This window comes from Haliotis asinina, chromosome 3, assembly GCF_037392515.1.
Source record: "Haliotis asinina isolate JCU_RB_2024 chromosome 3, JCU_Hal_asi_v2, whole genome shotgun sequence".
Taxonomy (NCBI): domain Eukaryota; kingdom Metazoa; phylum Mollusca; class Gastropoda; order Lepetellida; family Haliotidae; genus Haliotis; species Haliotis asinina.
The window spans coordinates 56,539,248-56,559,820 of NC_090282.1; the positions used below are offsets into that span (position 1 = coordinate 56,539,248).

General features: G+C 38.4%; 1 protein-coding gene across 1 annotated transcript in view; it reads left to right on the forward strand.

Moving 5' to 3' along the window:
• Positions 1-10,046: 10,046 nt before the first annotated feature.
• LOC137276912 (uncharacterized) overlaps positions 10,047-20,573 on the forward strand; it is a 45,382-nt gene continuing 34,855 nt past the window's right edge. The window contains exon 1 of the mRNA XM_067808562.1: positions 10,047-11,115. Coding sequence (XP_067664663.1) covers positions 10,047-11,115 — 1,069 coding nt within the window. The remainder of the gene's footprint in view (positions 11,116-20,573) is intronic.

Here is a 20,573-nt window from a genome sequence, read left to right on the forward strand (position 1 = left end):
GGGACAAAACATGTACATACAGAACAGATACTGGCTATCAATAAATGAGTGCAGACATGTGCTTTAGGAGCGGAATCTTAAATTGATGAAAGTATATCCCGTGGACAAGATTCAACGCAACAAGATTCTCAACTGAATGAGATGATTTCTCGAAAGCAAACAGTCGTTGTCACGTTTGAAAAGTAATCTTATTTCAGATGCTTTTTAATATCCAATACTATTTGACATGCTATGTTTGTTCAGTCCCAAATATTCAGTTTTCCTAGGCATTGGATAGCGGATATTGTTTTAGAGTAAAATTATTTTATGTTCGAGAGAAGAATACGCTGTATGTCAAACTCTTAATTCGATACTGTAAATAAGACTGAAATATTTACACAACCTTGGCAATAATGTAATAAGAATCTTATTGAACTTAACACATTATTTTCTTGTTATGTGAATGTTGCTTTTCGATTTTAATAAGATTGTTTGCGACCTTTGAGATTCAGGGATTTCACATTGTATAAACGTGCATCCAAAAAATATAAATTTAGGTAATTCCTCGAATACAATATCTAGGAAAAGCCATAAATCTGAACGTCGCGTTTGATTAAAAACGGTGGTGGTTTCTCGAGTGTCTCGGGCTGCTTCGAACCTGGAGCAATGTTTCAATCCTTTTTTTTAAAAAACCCCAAAGACTTAACGGTCGAACCTTCTAATCCTTTGCACATGAAGAAGGAGCCTTACGAATGTAACAGCGAATACCCTTGTGAATGGTTCAACCCCACGTTTCTAGTTTTGCCGTTCGATTGTCTTGCACTGTCACTGTAATGATACGTAATGACATTTTCCTTGTCATATCTTCTAGCGTTTTTGAATGAATTTGAATCAACGACTGGATTGGTTGAACTGTAAATATCGGACAGAATTTTACCTATTGATTTCAAATCGTGTGATATGTGACATGATGTCTTCGGCCGGTCTGTGTTTGCTGCTGTTTTGGTAATGACATCGCTAGATTCTTCAAAGCTGTTAACTTTGTTTTATGTTTGATGACAATGACGTTTGATTTGATGGCCAGGGCACCGAGTTCAGAGGCTGGCCAGAATCAATGCTTCTGCCACCTGTGTCAACCATGGCTTAAAATTCTCTCGTGGTTTCATTTCTTGCTGCAAAATATTCTGTTTGTCTACGACGTAATTTTTACAACTGTCAAGAAACAATAAATTCTTGCTTAATTTTCTGTTTTTCTTTCCTTTGACACCAAACAAATATTTTACACAGAACTATTTTAGTTGACAGTAATACATTATATGAAATAATGACTATATACGGTCATGTTTTGGCAAATAATGTTCAACAGAGGCACAGGTGTGAATTCTCTTTATTGGTTGAATGGTTAGTTTCTTGTTTGTTACACAACGTAATACGTAATATCACTCAGTTAGGAAACAGTTCCTTGCACAACCACATAAAACCCAATTCTACATCATACCCTGACTGTAAACATTACATTACAATAGACACCTTTTGGACAAAAGAAAGAGATATGCATCTCTGCTTACCACCAACGTGGCAGTAACTGACAATGTGCGCGTTTATAATCACCCGAGAATTAAAGCATAACAGTTTATTTAGTTAGGTTCACCTTAACCATCATATAGAAATCTGAGACGAACAACGAAGAAAGTGCTCCATTAGGACAATGAATTCCACTCATAGCCAATCATAATGACGCTTAAACGTCTAGTAAAAGTACAGATATTGACAACCCACAGCAGTAACAATGCAAACACAAAAACAAATAATGTCTATATTTGAAGTCGAAGGGTCTGTATTCCTTCTGATCATTTGTACTGACATGTTAATGAAGTTTGACACTCCCATGTTCTTATCTTATAAGCTTTTGCATCTTAGATGGATTAGAAATAACACCATATGTCAAATACCAATAACTTTGCAATGGCATGCGGCGAGGAAGAGTAAATACGAACTCATTTCGATGAAATAAGTATGTTTCTAAACACGGGCATGCGATGTATTATGTGTGTGCCGCGGATTAGTCTTCGAACCGGTGTGGGACCATGGCGGGTTGATGATATTCGTGTTACCTGCACTAGAAAGTTGCAATTAAATGTGTGATCAAATATATGTGGATAGTGTCTACAAAGTGTAAAGGATTATCACCTGATGCCAATGACGCTGGTTGATAGTTGGAAAGAAAACAAATCAGTGCCCGTCTAATCTCATTTGCTCAGTCTTCTGTGAAGAAGAGTTTGCATCTATGTTTCATATTGCATTGAACTGTTAACTAGGACATAAAGATGTCAAGCAGATCTATTTCTGAAATATGGCATTAACCGTAGTTAACTAAACCAACGTGAGCGTTTGGATACGTCTTCGTTGTCCCAATAGCAACACCTTTATGTAAGTAAACACAGTGTGAAATTTTGTAATACAAACAGCACGAGGTCATGAGTGCTTTATTCCACATGTGCGTATATCATCCCACTTCGTATATTAACCCGTATGATACAGCACATGTTCATTCTCCCCCGATAAAAGTGAGATCGTGAATATTCAATGGTGAAAGTTTTTACGAAAATGCTTGTGAATGAAAAAAATAGTATCCCTTGTTCAACTTAAATTCTATTTTTCACTTGACAAAATTCCTTTCTTAAAGTATAGCTGTACTGTATCTATATTACGCACCTAAACAAAACAGAAAACAAACCATGCCTGCACATACAGAACAACTGTCCTTTGGCTGTCGGCTTAAAATAGTGGTAGAAATGGTGATAATCCTCAACAATGTTTTATTTCGCTCAGTTAGTGAAATCATTGTCGTCTTTACCAAGCTAAACGTTTCACACCACTTTGCAAATCTCCGAGTACATCTGCCTCCGCTTTGTTCGAATTCTTCTTTCTGCTGCTAGAAAACAAAGCCAGCTGTTTTAAATAATACAGTAACTTTATTACGCTCAGCGGCTACAATAAACCCGAAACGTCATTCATCACGTGTCAGTAGGTAAAATGTGTCAGTTAAACCGGATTTGGTTAGTTAAAAACACCTTTGCCAACTGTTTGATAAAATATTAAATGACGTTTCAGAAAATGTGACCAAATACATCTTACTAAATTCAGACATATTAGAAACACAGATTTAGCTTACGGGATAGGAAAGGCTTGAATGACTTGGCTAACAAATTCTTTCAAAAGGAAATAAATAATTGCACAGTGTTCAGTCTGATCAGTCATCAACTTGTTTTCTAAATATAAATGCTAACATCACTGTAAATGTTATCTGACCATTTCCTTATCAATTACCACGGAGGCATGATGGCCAAGTATGTTGACCTAGGAAGCCAAGTTCACCTTCCGAGTTTGAAGTAGTGCCAAAGAAGACACTAATTCCCCTTCGCTGTGAACGCAGGGTGATGCAGCTGAGGTTGGGGACAGTCAAACAGACTAACCCACAGGTATTTCCCTTGTGGTCTTCAGGACGCGCACATGCTTCACACCAACACGAGGAAATTAAATCCCCTTTGACATTGGCGCGCCAAGACAGTTCCCGGCATTCGGGATTAATTTCTTTTATTCGGCTTGTAGTATTTTGTAGTCTTGGGATATAATTATCTCAGCTCCCGAACCGAATGGCTGTTGTTTTAGGGGCTCATATCTCGACAAATTTTCTCATTATGGCACTTAAAAGTGCGCCTTCTTACTTCAGACTCACAACGTTAATCAATAACGTTAGAACAAAATAGCCACATGCCATCTTGCAGACAGTCTACAGCTCATTATAACTGTTCCATGCTATTTGGAGATGAATGTCAAATATTGCGGATAAAATAACCAACCCAATAAGCAGACAATTTGTGATGTAAAAAAAGTAAACGATAATGTTCACCGTACTGCAAATACAGCCTGTCAAATGCACAGCCCTGTCTTTTATTTTGCAAACAAATACGTTAGGAAGAAAGAATGAATTCGGTCCTGCTTCTAGTATAAATGCAAATGTTTTCGAGCAAGTATTACCACCATTCACGTTGCAAGGTGCTGATCACAAACTGTCAGTCCAATGTCTCTTTCAGATGTCGGTTCAGCTACGAGGCTTCTATTCTGGACAATATAAGTCAAACATAAAGCTCAAAATAACAATACAGAGAAGGCTCTAAGCAACTGGTTACTTAGTCACTCGTGACGTATTAACCAAGAAGGGTTACTGGAACGATATGAAAGTTATAACTATAGTAAATATAGATACGATGTTTTATTGATTTAAGACATGTAGCCACTGCGTGGATGTCTCCGACTCAGTCAGCAGTATACAGCGATATATATTCAGCTTTAAATGGTCGAATCTGGTCAAATTGAAACCTGTGTCTAAGGTCACTGCACCAGATTAAACCGAGTCACACGTCATTTTTAGACAATCATACCTCAACTTAAGATACTTTGTCCACAAACAAGACAAAAATGTCTTGAAAGTGTTTCAAAGCTGTGACTCAAGGTGTATTTTGAAAAATATATTTACAACATCTGTAATTCAGCTGTTACAAGGTTGCATAAGAACTGTTACAAAGGAGCATATTCTGTACCTTATGCAATTTCTGGAGGGTCTGAAAATATGCACCCATTTGATTAGTTTAAATAGCAGAAACGGTTGTTTTTCAGTACATGTATTTCGGGCGCATTGTTTCTATGCTTTCAAGACACTTTGCACTCCTTGAATGTCTCTTGCTACGTTTTCAATTACGCCATCTTCATACAAATATTCTCATTGCATAACAACAATCAGGCATGTTATTGGCCAAACGTTCCATGCAAACTCCATATATGATAAAATGACAAAACCAGCCCACGTGTATGATTTTGAGATTTATCCATTCCCCACGTGAACCTGAACAATCAACCCCTCTTCTCTTTAAACAAACTATATTTGCCATCGGCCGCATTCGACGCAGGGAGGATTAAATATAGGATTATTTGACTGGGGTCAAATGACTATACACACTATAACATTAAGTATTGACATGAGGACAAACTTCTGACCGACGTGGGATCTCCATCCATCAAGAATGTAAATGATTTACCATTGACCTTTGCAAGTTCATTGGACGATAACGGATCAATAGAGAAGACCTTTCATCGTGATTAGCCATGTATCATGTCCATGGAAATGTTCGTTGTAGACGCAGAAAAAATCGCACTGGATTTTAGCGAGTGAGTGAGTTTAGTTTTACGCCGCATTCAGCAATATTCCAGCCATATGGCGGTGGTCTGTAAATAATCGAGTCTGGATCAGACAATCCAGTGATCAACAACATGAGCATCGATCTGCGCAATTGGGAACCGATGATATGTGTCAACCAAGTCAGCGAGCCTGACCACCCGATCCCGTTAGTCGACTCTTACGAGAAGCATAGTCGCCTTTTATGGCAAGCATGGGTTGCTGAAGGCCTCTTCTACCCCGGGACCTTCTCGGGTCTTTAGCGAGTATATGTTAGGATCATACTGTATATTCGTATCAGCAGTCATTCCTTTTGTGCTCATAAGAACGGATGCGTATATCCGTGAATGAAATACAGATTTATGTTCAAATCTCAGATCTGATAATTCTCTTTGATATGAGAGGCGTTTCGATGCGACTTGAACTTGCAGTATAAATGAATTTCATTTGGAAAGACAAAGATTTCATTGCAATCTGACCTGTCCCACGAATGAAATGTGGTCGTAAGCATGACGAAATGAAGCAACAAAGTTCAACAAAAGAACAATCTTTGTTTTGAATTGCAAATGTAACTCCCAACCCTTCATAAAGATTTCACTGCATATTTAGGTGTGTCTTTTCCCATGAAAAATGTCAAATTCCTTTTGCGGGAAGCATCAGTTTAATATTTGATTTGATTTGAAATCAAGCCTTTACGCAAACAGTTAACATAACAGTCTTCAATTATCGTCTTTAAAGTATATCGTCTTCAAACCCCGCACAATTATTTATAGCATATTCATTCGTGGGGATGTGTATTACTGCTGAAACTCCGAAATAACTTTGTCAGAAGTCAATTCTTCAGTCAATCATTGCTATATTTTTCACAGGTTAAACAGTCTGAGGTATCACCTTTTGTGCAAACACGATATGCTGGTGTTAACTTGAGGATTTCTGTCATTCTGTTACAGCTGTGAAGAATAATGCGTTAAGACACGTTTAAATCCAGAATAAAACTTCCCCAGGTGAAAAACACAGTTTGAAACATGGGTAAACATTAAACATTAAACATTACCAATAAAACAATAATCTGTCTTACATTTATGTTAACCCGCAGCAAATGAAATTGTTCCTGGTAGGCGTTTTCAGAGACGTTAGGGTACGGAATTAATACGTCAAAGGTGATTATTGAAATCCAAAATGTTTAGGATCGAAAGCGTCTTGTTAATTATATATTCGGAAGATCGATCATGTGTTTTTATGCAATCTTATTTCCACAGATCATTCTGTGTTTTGAAAGGTCTTGTTCTCAATGTATCCAATTGGTTGCAAATACTGAACCAATGACGTATGAAATATGCCATCTGTAAGATGTTTTCTACCCCTTTGTGTCGGTATCAAGGCCAGAGAAGGCGTCATGTCTCGAGGATGACTGTCACTTTATCTACGTAGATCAGTGGCTGAGCCCTACTGGTGACAATGGTACGATGCAATTAATCGGAAAAGAACTTTCAATGCGTGAGTACAGTGAGTTCTACAAATTCTCTGGCTAATCAGACTGTTTACACAGACCAGGCCCGGGAGTGAGTGATGGGACAGGGAACTGGGGATGACAAACAACAAACAGTCATGGAAATGAGACAAATGAAACTGTAAACGAGCTTAGCGAAAAGTGGCTTCCTCAAAGTTAAGTTTCTATCTATTTTCCAAATAGTGTGATGGTGCCTTAAAATATGGCTCATTGTTAAGACTAGGGAGGAAGTTGTAATATTTCTGAAACTTACACCAGCGGAAGATTAGAAATAGTCATAGACATATTTCACTCCTAGGAAAATAGCTGTGAAGAATGTCCTTAAGGTAAGAAAAGTATGAAATCAAAGGTTAAAACCCCAAATATGTCCAACATAAATACGGGGAAATAGAAATGTAGAAATGTCTTTTTGAACACGACCCCACACTTTGAACTACTCCAAAGATTATATCGGCAAAGAATTTTTTTGTACACGCAGTATTTGACACGACTATCCTTTATTGTGTGATGTTGATATCATTTGTTGTTCGCTTAGAATTTAAGCTTGTAATTCCATAAGACAATTGAAATGTTCAAAACGTAGCAACCCAACCTATTCCTATCTTAAATTAGAACATTTTGAAAAACGAAGGACACACGTTTTAAAAGATACTTCAAGAAGAATGATGTGCATATAGGTTGCATTTTTGTATTATTTGACGGCTAGAGCTTCGTAAAACTTGCCAAACAAAAGGCCTGAGATGTATATTCTTGTCTGTTACGCAACGGCGGCCATATTCAATGAAGGTGTCAAATGTATTAATAATGTTAAAGATTCTGCGAACTATGTCCAGCAAACTATTTACTCTGGCCTGCCTTCAGAAAGAGGAATGTAATCTGATGCATATTTACTTAGATGTATCCAAAACATCTAATTTTAAATTTCTCCTATTTGAAACATGTTCATGTTCTGTCACCTCTTCCTCTGCGGGAAATACGAAAGATTACAAGAAACCAATCGGGGTTGTATCTCTTCCTGACCGCACGAGACGGATATGTATCCTTCAACAACAAACAAAAACAATTAAAGTCACAGCCAAGAGTTGGCAATTGGGGAAAAGGTTTTTAAACAAACATGAGGGCTATTGGATTGCCGTAGCATGTAAATTCCGTATCAGCAGAATTAGAATCAGTATCGTCAGTTCTTTGAATTCTTCATTGTAGATGCACCTTCTTATTTAGGGGATGGGCATTTGGGAACTCGGAAGAACATGGGAACACAATTGCCGCCTCAGTTATATTCTACATGACATTTCCTGTCCATCTTATGTCTGTTCATCTAGTAGGAATATATAGATATAGATGACTGTCTTGGTATGACAAGATATTGATGATTACAAATTTTGTAGAACTTGTATAACGAACAATATGTAGCCCAGTGTTTTAGCACAAGTTCATGTAGTACCAAATCTTCATGCAGATTTGGTCCGGGCAGGAAGAACGTGTCGACAACCGCGCCTTTCCAACATTCGCGGCATGCAGTAAGACGACACTCCTTAAGAAACAACCAAATGTTCAGGTAAACTTCAGTAATTTTTGATTTGTTAAGCAACTTTGGCTGTCTCTGTGAGTCATGCTTCTCTGTTACGTAAAACAACCAAAGCAGCACCCACATTCCACATTCACAGAAGGGAGATTGATCCAAGTGTCATCTTATCCACCTGACTAAATCTACTGCGATAACAGAATGCCATTTTACAAAGCTTGACAGATGCAGAGCCATTCAAAAATGTATGTTACTACTACCGTTACTTGTTGTCAGTGAGTTTTAATAACCGGACAATTACTGCCGTGCGACGTGCGATCAGTGTTACTAACTACTTTTTCCCGGTAATGGAAATGAATATACTAGACTGCAACAAAACGATGGTCTTTTGACGGATGTTGGTATGTATGTATGACATTGCTGCAATACAAACCTTTGGTTAGACTACCCACACATCCACACACCCGCAACCCGCAACCCCCCACCCCCCCACATACATACATACATACATACATACATACATACATACATACATACATACATACATACATACATACATACATACATACATACATACATACATACATACATACATACATGGACATTCATATTCAAGCTTTGTTCAACTCAGCTTCCTACCGGTTATAATAAAACAGAATCAGACAAGTGGAATGAAGCGATCAGAAAGCTGTCCTATAAAGTACCCACATGGATGTATATGTGGGAAAGCACTTTATGCATGAATACAACCTCCATATATTACCCTCCAACTTCTAAAATTGGCCACTCAAAGAAGTTACCCATATGGAGATGTATATGCTTGCTAATGTGTACCGTAGATGTGATGTGTATCATGACAGACTAAAAAGTTTGGTAACACTTACCACATTGCAATGTGTAATGGGAATTACGTATTCTGAGCTCGCGCGTAATACATAATCTTCTGATGAATTCTTCAAATGTACAAGGTCAATGGAAAGGAAAAGTGTATAAAAATCCTCGTGTTTATCACGTTTTTGAGCGAATCGGACAGTAAAGACCTTGAGGACTTCAATCCAGATAGCCTGTCTTAAATCGCTGAATCCTCTGCCTGTAAGATCCCATGAAAATGCAGGCTATGTGCCAGATATAGATTTCTTCCTAATCGCCCCAACACGGATGCAACCATTAAATTTTTATGGCTCAGTACCGTTTACTTTTTAAGTTTTAATCTTCAGGCTTAATCTTGATCACCATTGCTACTGTTCTAAGCTCCAGCTCGAAATTAGATTTGCAGCTTCAGTAATTATATCCTTTACTTTACTGTCCCGTGTGTCAGGATTGCCGCGCTTGCAAAAAGGTATGTTTGCTTAGGGATCACATGTATTTATTTACCGATTAAAGCACTATTGAGAGACAAGCGGCATTTGAAAGCAAGCTTTCCCTTGCGGTCGATACTTGGTCAACACATCGGGTCGTAACGTGCTGCAAACAAAATGTGTACACCGCACAGGAAGACAACCAATCAATGCGCAAGGGGCTGTAGGGCCCTCTTAAAGCAGTTGCCCACCAGAAACACACCATAACCTCAACAACCAGCGTCAGAGCACCCACGTGCTTCATTCCACACTGCTCTACTCCAGCCTTTGAAAGAGCATCTACATACACAGATACTGTCACTATTTGAGTATCATCTCTGGACTTACGTCTATGGACTAAAGCTGACTGACGTCCAGTAAAGGTTGAATATCAGTTGGATATAGTAAACCGGCGTCGATCTCAAGAACTGATAACTGGATTTTAATACTTCTGGTACGATGAGGTGTGTTAGGGCCGTGGAGTTCCCTAACAGGACACTGTGGACTCTGATTGTCATGTTCATGTGTTTCTGCTCTGTTGATGCCAAAAGTGCCGAGTACCCCTGCCCCGGAACGGATGCCATACGATGGGTAAGAGATCCTAACGATTGCTCTATATACTACATTTGCCACTACGGACAACCATTAGCCATGCCTAGATGTCCTATTGGTCAAATTTGGGGCAATGCTGCTAAAAACTGCGTTCCGGAAAAATCCCGCTGGGACGACTGCAATGGTCCTAAATACCAACCAGCGCCAAAGCAAAGTGAGACAATAGTGATACATACTCAACCAATTGCTGTAACAACCAAGGAATCGAAATCCGTTACCATGCGTGCTAAATCTACAGAAAGTTATGTAACTCAATATAACATCCCTGATATGCCCAAGAAGACCAACAAACAAGTGACACCTGGCTATACCGTCACAGGGGCCGTACAATTTACTGTTACTATGCCCACGATCACCAAGAAGCCAGACAGACCTACAAAACGTCCCAGAAAAACATCCCCGTTTACTCCAAGCCCTGATAGAAAACGCTTCAGACCAACATCAACGCCAAAACTGTTTACAACGAAATCTAGCACAAGAAGGCCAAACAAGTCAAGAAGCAGAGGATCACCATTTACACCCAGACCAACAACCCCGAAAATGATTCTATATACTACTAATCCTCCAAAGTCAACAAGGAAAGTCGTTCGCCCACGGGGAAGAACAATGAGACCTCTGCGACCCCAGTCTACCCAACGATGGTACAGACCAACTACAACCGGGTCACTGAGACCCACGACTCAACCAACTACACCAAGAGCGACTACGACGAAGAAAACCACCATTGTCTACACTCCGACCAAGCGTACCCCGTTTACTCCATGGCCGACCAGGAAATCTCCACAAAGACGCCACACTACAATATCCAGAACTCCGACAACGCTACCGACCGTGAAAAGCACACGTGCATGGCTACGAACTACCCCAAAACAAGGAGACAAACGCAAAGCGAGCAAACTGGAGAAGCTGTTAAGAGGTAGGAACCACTTAGACATATTGGCTTTGAATGAAGTTTACATGAACATCCATATTGAAAATTACTTATCAACTTATTACCTTTAGGGAATAGTTAAAACAAACTTTCAAATGTTGTGCTCATGCAGATAACCCGCTGGTTAGAATCACCTCAAAAATGATTAAACAACTCTTATCGCTTTATCTGACTGACACTTGCATGGGGCATTCATGCTTGTTGAAAACAACCCTTCGTTTCTGTGGGTAGAAACATTAGTTTGAATCCTTATGATTATTCTGTCAGTACACTGAAGAACCTAATCATAGGTATATATATGGTCCCGAGGAATCTATCCATGCTTTCAATGCCGATTTCAGTTGAAGGGGTAGTTACACCTGATTGATGGCGGGTATTAGCGGAGTGGGACATCACACATAATATTTATTTCCTACAGGCGAGAGAAAATCACAAAAGTTCATGCCATAGATGTTAACCCAAACGATGTAGTGTTCAATGAAATTCATCTTATTTTGTCGGTACGGAAATGTATCGCTGACTCGTGACAGTAATTCAAATGCTGTTAACATTTTGACGGGTTTTACCACAAATGTACAAAATGTATGCAGACAAAGCTCATTCCATCATGAACGAGTTCTATCTTTACACGAAGTATGTAAGGACATGAAGAATGCCGTATATATTGATTCCAGTGCAATAGAGCTATAACAAATGTGTCATTCATTGAGCCATACTGAACACATCGCAGAGCACCTCGTATTTTGTATCATTTGAAATACCGCGGAGTCATAACACTGTGGAAAGACGCATCTGTTTATGTGCTGTACAAATTCCACTGTGTAAAAAGTGACGGTAATTTGCAGGCGAAAGTGGCTGAATCTGATTGAAAAAGACATCGTTCAATATTCAAAATGTCAAGCTGCCAAGGCATGCAATCAGACAAGGAATAGTTAGAGTATTTCGATGAGAAAGATATTAGACTACTGTTTGTATTTCATACCATCTGAAAGCATGCCTGACTAAAGACAATTATCAGTTTTGGTAAACCAGTGAACGAGGTAACTTTGGTACAGTCATACAGTCGACAGCTTGTACGCAAGTCTTTCGAAAGAACAGAGATTTGAAGAGCGTATATATCTTTATTCTCACAAGACATTTACACTCTTCTCATTGTTTTGGGAGACTATATGTAACTGCAAGGTGGTATCGTTAAGCGGTGAACTAAACTCATTCTTTTTCACAAGTTTTTCTGTGATTGTCATCATTTGTTCGGGTAGGGTGACACGCAATACGAGAAGCTGTGGTAGATGGGGGCACATTGCAACCTCAAATCCCGACTTTGGGTTGGAATCAGGATATACACTAGTTTGTTAGCCATGGTAATTATAATCCTACCTTCTAAGCAGATGTCTGTAAATATGTTTTAAGCTTGGACAAAGCCAACCACAAGTCAGACCAAACGGTTAGGTTGAACACATGCAGCCAAAATATTCTCTTCTGGAACTCCACTAACGGGGAAGTATAATTACATTTGGACAAAATAAACTACTTGTCAGGTTAAACACTTAAAGTGGATCTCTCAGGCAGCAACAATTTTCACTTCTGGAAACCCACGCACTACAGGGCAAATATAAGCACATTTGGACAAATCTACTCGTGGCCCAAAGGGTGGGATGAAAGCAAAAATATTTTCTTCTGGAATCCCACGCACTATATGACAAGTATAACCTGCTGCAAAAATAATATTCTGGATGTCAGTACTTTAGTATTAAAAACGAACTGAGAAATAAACAATAAATGCCAGTTGAAATTTATTTAGCAGTTTATGTAGCTGCTTGTCACTACTTAAAGCGTGGTAGCAGCATTTTAATCGGTAAGTGCATAATCACAACAATATATTAATGTGTGCTCCTTTAGGTGAATATTTTAACTTACAAGGAACACGGCATTTTTGACAATGTCACGCTTTTTTTCATCCAAGTACACCAAGCCACGTCAAGTCTGTGTTAATGAACCTAATGAGCTGTAAAGAAATTCAACCTCAACAATGTCAAACTGATGATTCACCTGGCAAACATAAATGTGTCTTCCTAAACTATGCATGTTTGTAATTAATTGACATATGTTTGTCAACCAAACACAGTAGCTCACATCATACAAAATCAAACAGAGTTTGCTGTCGGAAGGAACGCTCCGTGTTTGAAGACTCTGTGCCGATCAGAGTGGTCATAAAATCAACATAGTGTGGACATTGCAACAAATGATATGATCTCTTCTTGAACGTTTATTTCTTATAAACACACGTGATATGATATTTTGGTCACATGGCCAAACGTGTGTGATCGGGTGATAGGGGCCGATTGCTTATGTCAATACTTACATTAACGTATACAGCAAACGGTGTCGCTCTAATATGTGTACAGTTCGTGACATTCGGCGGCGAAGAAGAGCAGAGAACATTATTTTGTCCTGGGAAATGAGAAGCATGTAGTTAATCCAAAGGGGTTGTTCACAGGAATCTCCTCTGGGACGTGTTAAGGAATGTAAATGTCCTTATAACTTCAATTTTCACCTTATTAAGAATGTGAAATTCGGGAGATAACATGCTCAATGGAATTACCATAGACTTTCGCGAAGAACTTTTGATTTAAAATATAAAATGAATAAAAAATCTTGTGTTAACGTGTTAAATTGACGTTTGACAAAATTCGATCATTTGGTGACAAATTACTGTGTGCACTAGTTATTCCTTTTTCTGTTCCACCAATCTACATTATGTGAATCTTGAGAGTGATTTGCCAAAAAAACAAAGTTTTACAAAGCGGATGTTTTTTGGAAGAACTTGAATCAGTACACCAACCAGTACCTTATTTGAAAGTCTGCCAAGTGTGAGGGATTTTTATTCAAGGTCACATATTCCCTTCAGCCAAAAGAAGTCGATGCGCCTCTGCGAGCGGATTATCTCCACAACTCCAACATGAGTGGAGCATCGATAGGGCTAATACAGGGCGCCTTTTTATCAGCCTTCTTTTCTAGTAAACTTTAAAAGCTGTTTGTCAGTTTAGAATCACTTTTCATGGTCATATTCGTCACCCCATATGATTCACGAATAATGCATCATTCCATTTTGATGAGTAAGCCAACAAAACAGCGTGTTGAAATATTGTTGCACTGTAGTTTAGTGGGGTGGCACTGCGTTTAATCGTGAAGTACGTGGAAGTTTTAGCTAGTCATGATTCTACTCATAAAATATGATCATAGCATTAGTAACTCAATACAGACATAACTGTTCTCTCATTATTTGTAGATATGATTAGTAACTACTTATCCGTATATCATCCTAACTACATACATACACGTAAAGTTTGATAAAGAGCAATATTAAAGGTATTATTTATTTTCAGTGGGCTCAGTGACGAAACGCACAATTGGGAGCTTACTACACTCGAAATATCATCCTGACATGATTTCACCATTCGTTTACATTTTATTCTGCAACGATACCTTTCGTCACAGGTAGTTTCAAAATATATATAATACTCTAATGTTATCAGAAACTATAGTAATCTATTTATATTCAGAAGGATAACAAAAATGAACGTAAAGGAGTATCTGAAAAGAAGCTATGAGCTGAAATTCCGTTTTTTTAGGACAAGATGAACGGCGTATTCAAACATATTCATCAGCACATTTGACATGTTTACCAATATTCCAATCTACATAATGGTTACCTGCGTATATGGACCTAATTTCATGTCTATGTTTCGAAAGTAGGTGAGCTGATAGCAGTGTATTAAATAAATTGACAAATATTTAATAGTGAGCTTTAGGACACTGGAAAAAAATTCACCTGATATTTTCAAGGCTAAGGGGTTGAAATTATTGTGCAGATTGAGGCATTGGGAAAATGTTTATGTTTTCTAATATCGAGCACTTAATCCAGAATGAATCTATAGAGAATGTATCACGTTACTAGAAATAGTGTCCATGTATGTGCCAACCCGCTATCGTGGGCCAGTGTCAACATTGCCTGCTTCAACTTGAAGCTTCTTTGCAGAGGGAGAAGATGCCAGCAGACGCTAAGAAACAAACAATAGGATGCCATTGGTGGATGAGGAACTTTTTATCTGATCTTGAAGCATTCCTGATTTTTATGATTTGAATGTTATCATTTCAGCTAAAATACGTTGAAGTGTGTCTGCTAGGTTCAAGCACTTTCCTGCAGGCTATATTGTTGCCAAATTATATATTGTTACATCCTATTCTAGTCTCAATCATATCCTGTTACCCTTTTTGATGAATGATATTTGTCATCCTCGTTTTAATCTCCAGATCCGGTAATACAGAGAAGGTGTTTATGTAAAAATGTTGTGTAAATACAAAATTTCTTTTTAGAAGCCGAATTGAATGTGCATGTGTAGAAAGAAATAATATCGCAGTTATTGAAACCACTGAGGAAAGCGATGAAATGTGCAAAAGAAACGAGTCGTGTACAGCGATGCATCAGACTGGCAGCAAGTTCGTGTGTTTGTAAGATTAACAAAAACATCAGTTCAAACATGTGAAACATAGTTTATTACAACAATCAGCACAGTCTGAAGTAGATGAAGACAATTTTACTTCGAAGCTCATAAAGACTGGAATGAAACCTTGCATTTTCCTTTCTATATTGTCAATATGTATAACTGATTTTATTATGGTGTAATATACTAAACAAACTCCTAGTCTGTAACACCAGTGCTGGTGTATGTGTTCCTCCTAGACTGAGCGGAAAGTCCTTGATATGACAAATGCTGTTCAGTGAGACACAGAAACATGTTTAACAATTTTCCACTAACTATGTCCAACTTGCAATAGACAAAAGTGATCCTGTAGTCTAAGACGCTGAACAAAAGTCAGTCATGGGTTCCTTTAATCGTGGACTCATTATTTGTGATATTATTTGTGGACTCATTTGCATGTCTGGCAAGACAAATCACAACTCGAATAAATGCTCGACATAGCGAGATACTATTCAAAGCAATGTTATTCTCACCAATTTAGAAACTTGAATTAAACGTAAAGAGAAAATCTGGCCTGGTTGAATGTATCTTTGTTGACGGCATACTGGAACACATGTGATCACTTTGATAAAATCCGAAACGAACACTACCATGTCAAACTGGTTCTAGGGGAGGAATTTTTAATGTTTAAAAACCATATTTATTATGACAGGTAATAATGAATTGCCTCAATATTTAACTGAGGGGTCAACTAGTTTGACTGATGAATGAAAACACCAAATATTTGGATGAGAGTTGAACTTCCTGTGCAGCAATGAGATTGATTAATTTGAACCCGTCTTTCGCTCAATGTCAACATTAACCATTGACCAATCAATCTGGATGTTGTAGGACTTTACACAGCGTCTTGGCTAAGTCATTTAGCAGTTTCAGTCCACACATCGCGGGATAAACACTGACCACGGCTAATGTTTGTGCGCTCGTATTATCATTTAACCCATGTGATCAATGCCAGACTCACGTGTCTACCTCTAGTCTTGATTCGTTCTGTTGTCCTGGAGTGAGGAATTTCATGACAAACAGCTGATCGCTCAGAATTAAGGCATTTCTATGGATTAGGATTAAAGAAAGCAACCAAGAAGATATCAATCTCGTCCTGCTTGTTTGAATAACTTTGATCAAGGTCAAGGGACATACCTTTACCCTTAAGCTAGCAGTTTCCTCATGAAAATGTAAATATTCTCAGTATTTGGACGATATCAATACATTGCTTGCGTAGTATCGTTGCAAAAATAAACCATTCTTCACAAAAGCGGACTTTTGAAAATGGCCCACCGCAAGACGATGGCTGGTGTTAAATTCTTAAGGAATGTGGAATTTTCCTGCAATGATATTTAAGGAATAACAGTTTGCCTTGGACAGAGCTAAATAGCGACGGGGAAAAGGAAGGAATTATTCTCTGCTATTAATTCCATCGACTGCTGAACCACACATACCTAACAACACTCTTTCATAGTGATTCATGAAAGCACGCTTATGACAAAGTCGACTCTGCTTTGTATCAAGATATGAATTTGTGAAATGTGTATAATCATATTCATGCGTATGACAAGATATTAAAGTGACATTCGATATCATATTAATAAAAATTAACAAGGTCAGCGCTTGACGAATTTTTCTCCTAACCTACGATTACTTTTACCAAACCCTAAACCACAGGAATGAGTATAACATTAGCCCAACTTCAGTCTCAAGTATGTAGAGGATGTTTTGGATTTGTCAAATAACATGCTTATCACATCAACGTGACTGACAAAATTAATGGTTTTTGATGAGTGGCGAATGAAATGTCACATGGAAAGGTATCACTTTGAGATAAACATGTTTTTTTAGACGAGATGGCAAATGTTACATATTCTCTGTTATGTATGTTCTTACTGATCTTCATGGTTTTACTCTGAAAATCACTGTGGTGCGGAAACAGATTTAGCTAGTTCTTTCATAAAGTGCTATATTTAGTTTCCAGATTAACATAGTACTTAATTTCTGAGTACACAAGAAAAGGGGGGGGGGGGGGGGGGGGGGGGCATGAATGTAAATGAATTATGCCGACCTTAGGAAAGTGTGTGGAGACGATTTATGTTAGTGAAACTAAGTGTCCGATTGTCGTGACCATGTGTAAATGTATTAGGGTCCTTACCCTCTATTGGACCTAGTGCAGTGGGGTAGCCTTACGGTTAAACGTTCTCTCGTCACGCCGAAGGCCCGGGCTCGATTCCCCACATGGGTGCAGTGTGGTAAAGCCCATTTCGTGGTGTGTCCAGTGTCGTGATATTGCTGCAATATTGCTAAAAACGGCGTGAAACCATACTCACTCACACACTCACTGTTCCGGACTCCACTGTGTGCAGGTCGTAGTCTTCAGGAGTATTGATAGGTGTTAGGCATCGAACAAATGTTTCGTTTGTCAGAGATGCTACATGTAGAGGTCTATATCCTAACCCTGTCCGACAACACTTCATGCCATACACTAAAACACCACTCTCATAAGTCATATTAATGACATAGATTATCGAACCAGTCATCTTTTTGCGTTTATGTTTGAATTTTGCATGCATGTATATGTTAAAACTCCAGTACTTACCGTCTAAACAAAGTGTCAGTATGGTGCAGCCTCTTTATGCTTCAGACATGAACACATCTCTAACACGTTCACCTTATGTGTTATGCTCACATGTTATAGACGTTGCAAGTCATATACATTTCTACTCCGATAATCATATACATTTCTACTCCGATAATCATATACATTTCTACTCCGATAATCATATACATTTCTACTCCGATAATCATATACATTTCTACTCCGATAATCATATACATTTCTACTCCGATAATCATATACATTTCTACTCCGATAATCATATACATTTCTACTGGAGTCAACCATGTTAACTTAGATCTGTTTATATCGAACTCCTATCCTGACTATCCTTGCAACAAATGTACCGTACAGCATAACGCAGCTAACTACAGTGGACTTAAATCCCATCTTCCAGCACATACGACCCGTGAACATCCGGGGTGGAATAGGTCTTCAGCAATCCTTGCCTGCCATGCTTGTCGTAAGAGGCGACTATCGGGATCGGGTGCTCAGGCTTGCTAACTTGGATGACACATGCCATCGGTTCAAAAATGTGTATATAGATGCTCGTGCTATTGATCATTGGATTATCTGGTCCAGCCTTGATTATTTACAGACCACCGCCATATATCTGGAATGTTGCTGAGTGCGGCGTAAAACTAAACTCCCTCACTTCAAGTAAATAAGCTTAAACCCAATTCAACTTTTTTCGAAAACCGTGATCTAATATTGCATAGAACTTGCACATTGTTTAATCTGTACCATAAGAGTAAAACCCTCATCAAACGTATTTAGTTCGAGATATAGTTTAAATTTGGTAAATATGAAAAACAAGGTCTTCTCTTTTGTCTTATAAAGAGTAATTGAATGGCAGAATAAAGAAATTCATTCCGACTGTATGTGAAGTTTCCTTATGACACCCTAACGTTCATCAGTATCATACTCCAGCTACCGTCTTTCTAAACCATCTGGTAATTATGTGGAGACTTTAAGAGATTTAACCAACAAAACATCCGTCAGTATGGAATGTCAAACGGTAGAATTACCTCAGTAACCACAGTCTGAAAAGAACAGTACACTCCCATTATGAAAGCTACACAATTTACAAAAATACTGTTCCCTGTGTAACATACAAGGGCGTAGTAATGTTCCCTGGAAGAAAATGCATTGTTCTCATAAAGTAAGTAATCCGCAAATTCTATGTTCAACAAAGGTCATTGACTCTTCGACTTCAGCCATTAAAACCATACGCCGTTAAGCCTGTAACTGGACTTGTCCGGAGATCTCTGGAATACAGAATGTTTACCTTCCATCAAAGGCTTTAAAGAGGGTCACACCTTACCTTCAAACATTCAGGTCATACTAGATTAGACCATTCCACGAGAACCCCAGCATTAATAGTTGTGTACATGGATCACTGTTACAGATATGAATGTAAACAGTTAATAATAAATCATGAGGGGCTATTTCAATATTGTTCTTGCCGTTTACTTGCACCGCAACAACGTGTGGTAATGATATGGTCTCGTTCTATTAACCCTATTGAGGTGCAACACGCGAGAACTATTTACACAAACTTGGGTAGTGTAATTATATTGTATTTACTGTGAGGGAACCACCATGCACGTATTGGAGCTAAAGTTATTGGTGGAATGGTGATTATTAAATGCATATGGACAAAACCATTACAGTTTAATATTTGTCTTGTTCTGAATTGATCATTTAAATTGAAAGCAACTGTTTCGTACTTTTACAATATAAGAACATTCCTTCAGATAATCACTTGCATGCACTACTGCTTATAACGACGCATTACGTTACGTAGGAACAAAGAATAAAGATTATACAAGGTAAAATGTGTCGTTGCTGTAAAGCTCTAGTTTCAATCAACATATTCTTCAAAGCGTTATGTTATGTACCGTGACAGTCTTCGACTGTAACGTACGTGCAACCAATTAACTTTTCTACAAAGTAAAGCCCATGAAATCTAAGTTCATCCTTTTGATTCTATTATGTTTACACGCTAATCAGTGCCGTTAAGCTCTGGGATTAACGATGTCATTCAAATCCTTGAAGAACAAAGAACAATTGTCCCACGCAAACACTTTGAAGCACATATCATTGTGAGTGTGTATGGTTTTACGCCGCTTTTAGCTATATAGGAGCAATATCAGGGAGGGACACAGGAAATTGGCTTTGTACATTGTACCTATGTGTGGAACGCATTAACCACTAAACTACCTCGCCGTCCCGCAACACATATTATGAATGCACTGATGCCACATATATATGTACAGGCGCACACATTGCAACAA